General features: G+C 48.8%; 1 protein-coding gene across 1 annotated transcript; it reads right to left on the minus strand.

Moving 5' to 3' along the window:
* Positions 1 to 1,127: 1,127 nt before the first annotated feature.
* Positions 1,128 to 11,225, minus strand: LOC129693741 (putative adhesion G protein-coupled receptor E4P). Its single transcript, XM_055630513.1, has 5 exons — positions 11,075 to 11,225; positions 8,587 to 8,781; positions 6,956 to 7,191; positions 6,219 to 6,285; positions 1,128 to 1,391 (listed from the first exon to the last, which is right to left on the minus strand). The coding sequence occupies exons 1-5, from the start codon at positions 11,186 to 11,188 to the stop codon at positions 1,242 to 1,244; spliced, it is 762 nt and encodes a 253-aa protein (XP_055486488.1). The 5' UTR covers positions 11,189 to 11,225; the 3' UTR covers positions 1,128 to 1,241.
* Positions 11,226 to 11,858: the final 633 nt, after the last annotated feature.

Raw genomic sequence — 11,858 nt, forward strand, 5'->3', positions numbered from 1 at the left:
AAAGAATGGTTCAGTAAAGTTAGTCCCTGGAGAGAGGAGTTTACAGTCCTAATGGCCACTGGGAAGAAACACCTTCTCATCCTCATAGAGTCCCAGTCTACTCAACCTCTCCCTGTAGCTTAGACTCTACCTCTCCCTGTAGCTAAGCATCACCAACCTGCCCAGGGGAAAGTTTTCCCACAACACCAAGCATTCACGGGAGACCTTAGACGACGGAATGTGCAGCAACAAACTATCTGCTGGTGTCCCGACCTGAAACATTGTCTGTCCGGCCCCTGCCTTCTATCAGCTCCATCTATAGCTCCATCCAAGACAACAAGGAATTGCAGAGTTGTGGACGCAGCCCAGACCATCACACAAACCAACCTCCCTTCCATTGACTCCATCTACACCTCACGCTGCCTCGGCAAGGCCAGCAGCATCACCACTGACTAGTCTCACCCCCTCTTCTCCCCTCTCCCATTGGGCAAGAGGTGTAGAAGTGTGAAAACGCACACCTCCAGATTCAAGGACTGTTTCTTCCCAGCTGTTATCAGGCAACTGAACCATCCTCTCACCCACTAGAGAGCGGTCCTGACTTACTATCTACCTCAGCGGGTGAGGCAGCATCTATAGAGAGAAGGAATTGGCGACGTTTCGGGACGAGACCCTTCTTCAGACCCGAAATGTCACCAATTCCTTTTCTCCATAGATGCTGCCTCACCCGCTGAGTTACTCCAGCATTTTGTGTCTACCTTCGATTTTACCAGCATCTGCAGTTTTCTCTTAAACACTACTAGCTACCTCATGGAGACCCCCGGACTATCTTTAATCCAACGTTACTGGACTTCTTGCCCTATCCCCTCTTGTCCCTTTATCCTGCAAGGAACCTCTGCCCAATTATGGAACATCTGGCTAGTGAGGATGAACAACTGTCCAGTGTTGAACATCTGCCCAGTGATGGAACATCTGGCTAGTGAGGATGAACAACTGTCCAGTGTTGAACATCTGCCCAGTGATGGAACATCTGGCTAGTGAGGATGAACAACTGTCCACTGTTGGACATCTGCCCAATGATGGAACATCGGCCTAGTAAACATCTGCCAGTTAGGAACATCTGTCTGGTGTGGAACATCTGCCCAGTGATGAACATCTGGCTAGTGAGGAGAGCAAAGCCCCAGGTAGTATCTGGGACCATCAGAGTTGTCCCAGGCAAGGGGGAAAGGACAGGGAATTGGGAAGAAGTTGTCAGAAGACACATCTTACAGAAGAAGGAGCATTGTAGCCAGCAGGAGGAGAGATGCAATGAGTGTGACTGACCATCTGTTCTTGATCATGGACACATCTGCATTCAGGGTGGCCAGCTGTTTCTGCAGAGCCCAGAGCGTGGCTACGAAGAAGTAGAGGTTAATCTGTCGACACAGAGAGATTAACCAGAGTTTAACCCAGAGTTTATCCAGAGTTTAACCAGAGTTTAACCAGTTTAACCCAGTGTTTAACCCAGTTTATCCAGAGTTTAACCCAGAGTTTAACCCAGTTTGTCCTGAGTTGAACCCAGAGTTGAACCCAGAGTTGAACCCAGAGTTGAACCCAGTTTAACCAGTTTAACCAGAGTTTAACCAGTTTATCCAGAGTTTATCCCAGAGTTTAACTCAGAGTTCAACCAGAGTTTAACCAGTTTATCCAGAGTTTAACCAGTTTATTTATCCAGAGTTTAACCCAGAGTTTAACCCAGAGTTTAACCCCCAGAGTTTATCCAGAGTTTAACCCCCAGAGTTTAACCAGAGAGCCAGGGGGTGACCTGACTCTGGGGTCTGTGACCAGCATAGTCCCGCGGGGATTAGCTCTGGGAACCTCTGCTGTCTGCGATACACAGGCACCTCGCGATTTAAAGTGATTAACATCCTGATAACCAGCAATTAATTCAATAACACGGAAATTAAACACACACGCAACCGTTTAAATCTGAGCACGTAATTTGAAAAAGACACCATGTAAATTAGGTTGTGGTATCATGTTCATACGTAATTGGAGCCATCGAGTCTACTCCGCCATTCAATCATGGCTGATCTATCTCTCCCTCCCAACCCCATTCTCCTGCCTTCGCCCCATAACCCCTGACACCCGCACTAATCAAGAATCTATCAATCTCCGCTTTAAAAATACCCAATGACTTAAAGCCCTGTCCCACGGTACGAGTTCATCTGAAGGGGCTGCTCCTCAAGTTTTGGCTACATTTTAGTCCAACGCTATTAATTTATGGGCATCCGGTACAGAGGTACGGGAGGGAGAAGTGGGTCTCCCTGTTGGTCTGGTCCTGGGCCCGGCCAAAGATGGCCATTCGCGGGTCCAGGCAGCGGGCAGTCGATGGCCGCACAGCGGTCGGCTGCCTGCCCCTTATCCGGGGTTATGTCCGTGCCCGGGTGTCCCTAGAGAGGGAACACACACGCAGTGTCCATGGGGACAGTAGAGGCCTTCTGTGAACGCTGGTCACCACGGGAGGTTGAATATATTATAGATACAAATGTTAATATTTTAATTTGATAATTTTGTTTAAGTGTTTTCTAAATTGTTTGAGCTTTCGACCTTCCCTTGTAGTTCAAAGTTCAAAGTTCAAAGTAAACTTTATTGCCAATTCAATTATGCAACAGTAGTTATGCCCCATACTCCAAATGTGCAAGTAATATTAAAAACACAGACAGACAACATACCAATAAAAATAGACAATATACATTACATTATTTAAAATATTAAAATATTCATAGTGTGCCAAAATGTAGAAAAAACTTTGAGGTATTTTAAAAAGGGTGCAACAGTGAAAGGTGCAATATAGAAAAAGTGCAAATTACGTACTGGAGACATTGAGCCAAAGTTATTTTCACAGTTTGTTTGTCTTTGTTTGGGTACTGTTCATGGAATTTTCTTAAGTGTGTTGAGTAAATTGTACATTTGTTTAAAAATCTAATAAAAAAACCTTTCCGGAAAAACCCCCCAAAACGGTACGAGTTGATTTAAAGAGCTCTCCCGAGTTAAAAAAAAAATCAAACTCGTGGTAAGCACGGAGAATGAACGTAGCGGGTACGTTGGAGCTCGGGGACGTCTCTTAGCGGCTCGTAACGCTAACGGCAGGTAAGCACACGGGAAGACTCATGAAGATTTTGCAATATGATGAAAAATGTCCACGAGAGCCCCGAGTACCGACGAGTGGCCATTACCGTAAATCTCCGAGTTTGAACCAGGGCAAACCCGGGAGAGCTCTTGGAATGAACTCGTACCGTGGGACTGGGGTTTAAAGCCTTTTACTCAATTATTCTGGTATTAATTAACCAAACACATTATTTCAAACACGCAATAATCAAACATGTGTAAAACATCAGGTGCCAGTATTTATAAATGATTTGGACGTAACTGAGGATGGATTGGTCCTCTCATGGGGAGAGGGAGGGATATGGATCACGTGCAGGCAGAGATTAGTCTAATTTGGCATCATGTTTAGCATGGACATTGTGGGCCAAAGGGCCTGTTCCTGTGCTGTAGTGTGCTACGATCTATGAGATGGGTTCTCTGGATCACTGTCACAGCTTTTACTTGGTTTAGTATAGTTTGATTTAGTTTAGTTTAGTTTAAGTTTAGTTTACATAGAAACATAGAAAATAGGTGGAGGAGGCCATTCGGCCCTTCGAGCCAGCACCGCCATTCATTGTGATCATGGCTGATCGTCCCCAATCAATAACCCGTGCCTGCCTTCCCCCCATATCCCCTGACTCCACTAGCCCCTAGAGCTCTATCTAACTCTCTCTTAAATCCATCCAGTGCTTTGGCCCTGTGAATAATTAGTTTAGAGATACAGCACGGAAACAGGCCCTTCGGCCCACCGAGTCCACGCCGACCATCGATCACACTAGTTCTATGCTATCCCACTTGCTCATCCACTCCCTGCACACTAGGGGGAAATTTACACGGGGTCAATTAACCTACAAACCTGCACGTCTTTGGGATGCGGGAGGAAACCAGAGCGCCCGGAGGAAACCCATTCTGTTTCCCACAGGAAGAACCTGCAAACTCCACATACAGACAGCACCCGAGGACGGGATCGAACTGGGGTCTCTGGCGCTGTGCCATTCTACCATCCTAGCCCTCAGGTATATGGAAGGATATGGATCGAGTGAATAGAAACATAGAAACATAGAAATTAGGTGCAGGAGTAGGCCATTCGGCCCTTCGAGCCTGCACCGCCATTCAATATGATCATGGCTGATCATCCAATTCAGTATCCCGTACCTGCCTTCTCTCCATACGCCCCTGATCCCCTTAGCCACAAGGGCCACATCAAACTCCCTCTTAAATATAGCCAATGAACTGGCCTCAACTACCCTCTGTGGCAGAGAGTTCCAGAGATTCACCACTCTCTGTGTGAAAAAAGTTCTTCTCATCTCGGTTTTAAAGGATTTCCCCCTTATCCTTAGGCTGTGACCCCTTGTCCTGGACATCCCCAACATCGGGAACAATCTTCCTGCATCTAGCCTGTCCAACCCCTTAAGAATTTTGTAAGTTTCTATAAGATCCCCTCTCAATCTCCTAAATTCTAGAGAGTATAAACCAAGTCTATCCAGTCTTTCTTCATAAGACAGTCCTGACATCCCAGGAATTAGTCTGGTGAACCTTCTCTGCACTCCCTCTATGGCAATAATGTCCTTCCTCAGATTTGGAGACCAAAACTGTACGCAATACTCCAGGTGTGGTCTCACCAAGACCCTGTACAACTGCAGTAGAACCTCCCTGCTCCTATACTCAAATCCTTTTGCAATGAAAGCTAACATACCATTTGCTTTCTTTACTGCCTGCTGCACCTGCATGCCTACCTTCAATGACTGGTGTACCATGACACCCAGGTCTCACTGCATCTCCCCCTTTCCCAATCGGCCACCATTTAGATAATAGTCTGCTTTCCCGTTTTTGCCACCAAAATGGATAACCTCACATTTATCCACATTATCCTGCATCTGCCAAACATTTGCCCACTCACCCAGCCTATCCAAGTCACCTTGCAGTCTCCTAGCATCCTCCTCACAGCTAACACTGCCCCCCAGCTTAGTGTCATCCGCAAACTTGGAGATATTGCCTTCAATTCCCTCATCCAGATCATTAATATATATTGTAAATAGCTGGGGTCCCAGCACTGAGCCTTGCGGTACCCCACTAGTCACTGCCTGCCATTGTGAAAAGGACACGTTTACTCCTACTCTTTGCTTCCTGTTTGCCAGCCAGTTCTCTATCCACATCAATACTGAACCCCCAATGCCGTGTGCTTTAAGTTTGTATACTAATCTCTTATGTGGGACCTTGTCAAAAGCCTTCTGGAAGTCCAGATACACCACATCCACTGGTTCTCCCCTATCAACGCTACTAGTTACATCCTCGAAAAATTCTATAAGATTCGTCAGACATGATTTACCTTTCATAAATCCATGCTGACTTTGTCCAATGATTTCACCACTTTCCAAATGTGCTGCTATCCCATCTTTAATAACTGACTCTAGCAGTTTCCCCACTACCGATGTTAGACTAACTGGTCTGTAATTCCCCATTTTCTCTCTCCCTCCCTTCTTAAAAAGTGGGGTTACGTTTGCTACCCGCCAATCTTCAGGAACTGCTCCAGAATCTAAAGAGTTTTGAAAGATTATTACTAATGCATCCACTATTTCTGGAGCTACTTCCTTAAGTACTCTGGGATGCAGCCTATCTGGCCCTGGGGATTTATCGGCCTTTAATCCATTCAATTTACCCAACACTACTTCCCGGCTAACCTGGAATGTGGAGAGGGTGTTTCCACTAGTGGGAGAGTCCAGGACTAGAGGTTATAGCCTCAGAATTAAAAAAAAAATTATTCAGGAAGGAGATGAGGATATGGGCTTTAGACTGTCCTCGATCACAGCTTTTGAGTTAAGTCAATGGAAAAGCAATAGGGAACAAGATGCTAATTTCCGAGTATGAAAATTGCCATAACTTTTTTAATACTGAAGATATGAAAGTGAATTAGGTGTCAAATTAAACTTCTTTTTATGCTTTATCAGATGGGATAAATTGCAGACTTGATTTTTTTAATCTCAAAATGTTGTAACATTGCTACATAATCAAGGACCAGTCGCACCCCGGCCACTCCCTCTTGTCCCCTCTCCCATCAGGCAAAGGGTAGGCAAAAAAACAGAACTGAATGGAGTAAACAGGAGATGAGTTACCAGGATTATGATGCAGACGGGTCCCAGGAAACTCCAGATGAATCCTCCCTCCAGTTGCAGCCAGCAGCTGAGTGGGCAAAAGGAACCAGGGTTAGATATGTGAAGGAAGCAACTGGAAACACACTGAAGATCGACATATGGCGGGACTGTCATATGCTGAGAGAATGGAGCAGCTGGGCTTGTACACTCTGGAGTTTAGAAGGATGAGAGGGTGTCTCATTGAAACATACAAGATTGTTAAGGGCTTGGACACGCTAGAGGCAGGAAACATGTTCCCGATGTTGGGGGAGTCCAGAACCAGGGGCCACACAGTTTAAGAATAAGGAGTGAGCCATTTAGTACGGAGACGAGGAAACACTTTTTCTCACAGAGAGTGGTGAGTCTGTGGAATTCTCTGCCTCAGAGGGCGATGGAGGCCGGTTCTCTGGATGCTTTCAAGAGAGAGCCAGATAGGGCTCTTAAAAGTAGCGGAGTCAGAGGATATGGGGAGAAGGCAGGAACGGGGTACTGATTGGGGATGATCAGCCATGATCACATTGAATGGCGGTGCTGGCTCCACCCCTCCTTCCCCACTCTATTCCCCCTTCTCCCCCTCTTCCCTTCCCCGTCACTATCCCACCCCTCCTGTCTTCCCCCCCCTCTCTACTCTATACCCCCTCCCCCTCCCCTATACCCCCCCCCCCCCCCCGATCCCCAGGATGAGTGTCGTGCCGTTTGGTCGCCCCTCCCCCACTCACTGTCGTGGTGATCCGTAGCCACGGTGGTGTACCGCAGCACTGATACCCACCACCAGTGCCGGCGGCAGATACCCCAGCAGGTAGAGGCGTCCGATGCCCAGGGTGCCCGCGCCTGGCACCTTCAACCTGCCCAGCTCCCTGGTGACCAGGAAGAGCTGCAGCCCCTCCAGGAACATCCAGGCAAAGGCAGCCAGGAAGAGGTAGTGTAGGGAGGCAGCAATCAGCGCACACACAACCTGGGCAACAGAGAACGGGAACCAGGGTCAGCCACTGTATCCACCCATCACTCACCCCCCTCTGTCCTGCCCCCACCTCTCTTTGACAGACACAAAACGCTGGAGCAACTCCACGGGACAGGCAGCATCTCTGGAGAGAAGGAAAGGGTGACGTTTCGGGCCAGAACCCTTCTTCAGACCGAAGACGACAGAATTGAGTGAGAAGAAGGGTCTCAACCCGCAACGTCACCCATCCCTTCTCTCCAGAGTTGCTGCCTGTCCCGCTGAGTTACTCCAGCATTTTGACTCTATCTTCGGTGTGAACCAACGTCTGCAGTTCCTTCCTCCAACTCTTTTTACATCAGTTGTGTTTAGAGATACAGCGCAGAAACAGGCCCTTCGGCCCATTGAGTCCGTGCCGACCAGCGATCCCCGCACACTAACACTATCCTACACACACTAGGGACAATTTCACATTTTTATACCAAGCCAATTAACCTACAAACCTGTACGTCTTTGGAGTGTGGGAGGAAACCGGAGCATCCGGAGAAAACCCACGCAGGTCACGGGGAGATCGTACAAACTCTCTTCACCCAGAGAGTTGTGAATCTGTGGAATTCTCTGGGGGCCAATTCACTGGATGTTTTCAAGAGAGAGTTAGATTTAGCTCTTGGGGCTAACGGATTCAATGGGTATGGGGAAAAAGCAGGAATGGGGTACTGATTTTGGATGATCAGCCATGATCATATTGAATGGCGGTGCTGGCTCGAAGGGCTGAATGGCCTCCTCCTGCACCTATTGTCTATGTTTCTATTCTCTCCCCACACCCTCCCATCAACATCGAACCATTGCTTTGTGCCAACAATATACCCTTTGACACCCATGTCTGAGATTTAGATGAGTCTAGTTTAGATGCAGATGCTGTTCCACTCCGATCTCACCCCTTCTGTAGATCCCCCCCTCCCTGTGCCCAGACAGCCCTTGTCTAGACACCCCCTGTCTAAACAGTTCTCCTCTTGACAGCTGTCCAGATACCACACATCCATACAGCTCCTGTCTAGACACCCCCTGACCAGACAGCCCTTCTCCAGACAGTGGGTGTCCAGACAGCAGGGGGTCTAGATACCCAGACACCCCTTGTCTTGACAGTCCTTATACAGACAGTCCTTGTCTAGACACACAACTGTCTGGGCACCCCCTCCCCAGAGTCCTCTGTCTAGACACCCCATGCTCATAGTCTCCCCATCTAGACACCCCCAGTCTAGACACGCCCTGTCCTGACACAACTCCGCAGCCATTTCCTTCCCAGACCCCCAGTCTAGACACCACCTCCCCAGACAGCCCCTGCCCCTGGGCTCAGTGCAGTGGCCAGTATCCCTCTGGTGGTGAGGCTGCAGATGTGCTGTGCTGCCTCACCTGATGGGACGTGCTGTTGATGCCGGTGACAAAGAGGAGCTGTGCCAGGAAGAGGCTGAGGCAGAGGTTGGCGTGCATGACCCGGGTCTCCCGTGGCACCGAGCGGCACAGGGCGAAGGTGGCGATGGCCATTGCCAGCCCCACGAGCGACACACTCACCCCGACCACCGTGATAATGTGGAGAGCAACGTGGTCCTGGAACACACACACACACACACAAACTGACCGTAGCCCACACACGGCTTCACTTTATCCTAGCTTATCTTCCGTTACCTTAGTTTAGCTTTGCTTCGCTTAACTGAACTCTATTTAGCTTAGTTTCATTTAGTTTAGTTTAGTTTAGATTAGTTTAGTTTAGATTACCAACTTCCCTCCGAGGGTAAATAAAGTTTTATTGTATCGTTTCATATCGTATTAGTTTATATTAGTTTAGTTTAGATTAGATTAGTTTAGATTAGTTTAGTTTAGATTAGTTTAGTTTAGTTTAGTTTAGATTAGATTAGTTAGATTAGATTAGTTTAGTTTAGATTAGTTTAGTTTAGTTTAGATCAGTTTAGTTTAATTTAGTTTAGATTACTTTAGATTAGTTTAGTTTTGATTAGTTTAGTTTGGTTTAGATTAGTTTTGATTAGTTTCGATTAATTTAGTTTAGATTAGTTTAGTTTAGATTAGTTTAGTTTAGATTAGTTTAGTTTTGATTAGTTTAGTTTGGTTTAGATTAGTTTCAATTAGTTTAGTTTAGATTAGTTTAGTTTAGATTAGTTTAGTTTAGTTTATAACTGTCATGGAGGTACAGTTAAAAAACGTTTTGTTGCGTGCTATCCAGTCAGCGGAAAGACTATACATGATAGACTATACGTGTAAGAAGGAACTGCAGATGCTGGTTTACACCGAAGATAGACATAAAAAGCTGGAGTAACTCAGCGGGACGGGCAGCATCTCTGGAGAGAAGGAATGGGTGAGGTTTCAGGTCGAGATGCTTCCTCAGACTGTCGTCCAACATGGACCATAGTGCTGGAGTAGCTCATCGGGACAAGCAGCATCGCTGGAGAACATGGATAGGGGATGTTTCGAGTTGCGATTTATCAGCCTGAAGAAGGTTGATAAATCCCAACCTGAAACATCACCTTCTCCAGAGATGCTGCCTGACCTGCTGAGTTACTCCAGCACTTTGTGTCTTTTTTTGACAAGCAAACCCACTTGACTCTTGATACTGGAGGTCAATGTGGTCCCTTGAGACCCTGCCACACACACAGCAGTCTCATCTCCCACTGAACTTCCCTGGAGCTGATGCCGCCCACATTCCCACCCCACTGTCTGCTAGGATGTGCCAGGGGTGAGTGTGGCTTCACTGGGCAGCCAGACCTTGGCATGGGCAGAGTCAAGAGACAAGACCACAAGCAATTGCAGAGAGTTGTAGACGCAGCTCAGACCATCACACAAACCAACCTCCCTTCCATTGACTCCATCTACACCTCACGCTGCCTCGGCAAGGCCAGCAGCATAATCAAGGACCAGTCTCACCCCGGTCACTCCCTCTTCTCCCCTCTCCCATCAGGCAAGAGGTACAGAAGTGTGAAAACGAACGCACACCTCCAGATTCAGGGACAGTTTCTTCCCAGCTGTTATTAGGCAAATGAACCATCCTACCACAACCAGAGAGCGGTCCTGAACTCCCATCAACCTCATTGGAGACTCTTGGACTAATTATTCTGGCCTTATCTTGCACTAATCATTATTTACGTTATTCCCTTATCATGTATCTGTACACTGTGGACGGCTCGACTGTAATCATGTATTGTCTTTCCGCTGACTGGTTAGCACGCAACAGAAGCTTTTCACTGTATCTCGATACACGTGACAATAAACTAAACTGAACTAAGAGGTAATCTAAACATATATAGATGGATGGTTTCCACCGAAGATAGACATGAAATGCTGGAGTAACTCAGCGGGACAGGCAGCATCTCTGGAGAGAAAAGAAAAGAACATCACCCCGAAACACCAGCATCTAGAGATGCTGCCTGTCCCGCTGAGTTACTCCATCTCTTTGTGTCTATCTTCAGTGTAAACCAGCATCTGCAGTTCCTTCTTACACAAAGAATATCCGCCTATCTACACGGTCCATCGGTGATAGAAGTAGAATTAGGCCATTCGGCCCCATCAGGTCCACTCCACAATAGTGACAATAATGGATCTATCTATGAATGCGGGGAAGGGGTTGGGTGCGGGGACCGGCCCTGTGGAGAGCGGCGTGACCTCTAGGGAGAGCGGCGTGACCTCTAGGGAGGGGTGCGTGACCTCTAGGGAGGGGTGCATGACCTCTAGGGAGAGCGGCGTGACCTCTAGGGAGGGGAGCGTGACCTCTAGGGAGAGGAGCGTGACCTCTAGGGAGGGGTGCGTGACCTCTAGGGAGAGGAGAGTTTGTGGACTGACATGTGCCATGAACTCCCTCCCTCCTCCCCCCACCAACCCCCATGTTCCTCACCTGTACAGGGGCTGGTGATGCCAGGATGGCGAAGCTGGCCAGGTATTGGCACCGGCAGGTGGTGCGGTCCCTGCCCGCGGTGACCACCTCACACCCCCGCCGGCTCCAGTCCATCCCCTCCTCACCCAGCGGCAAGCTGACGCACTGCACGATCCCACTGCCCCACTCCCTGCCACACCCACACACAGGGATGTCAGTGACACACACACACCCACACACCCACACCCTCACCCCTCCCCCACCCACACCCACACCACCTCCCTCCTCCCCACCCCCCCCACACACTGTCCCCATCCCCCCACCCATACCGCCCTTTCCCTACCCACACCCACACCACACTGTCCCCTCCCCTCCCCCTCTGCCCACCCACACCACCCCTCCCCCACTCACCACTCACACCACCCCCTCCCCCCACACACCCACACCCACACCCACCACCCCCTCCCCCCACACCCACACACCCACACCCCACACCACCCCCTCCCCCCACACACCCACACCCACACCCACACCACCCCCTCCCCCCCACACACCCCACACCCCCCACACCACACCACCCCTCACACACCCACACCCACACCCACACCACCCCCTCCCCCCACACACCCACACCACCCCCTCCCCCCACACACCCACACCACCCCTCCCCCCACACTGTCCCCATCCCCCCCTTAATGCAGGCATCATTCTGGTAAACCCCTTCTATACCCTCTCCAAAGCCTACACACATCCTTTAAATGTGACCATTCCTGACAGATCCGGGCCACTACTGGCTATTCCTTGC

The sequence above is a fragment of the Leucoraja erinacea genome, unplaced genomic scaffold, assembly GCF_028641065.1.
Source record: "Leucoraja erinacea ecotype New England unplaced genomic scaffold, Leri_hhj_1 Leri_406S, whole genome shotgun sequence".
Lineage (NCBI taxonomy): Eukaryota > Metazoa > Chordata > Chondrichthyes > Rajiformes > Rajidae > Leucoraja > Leucoraja erinaceus.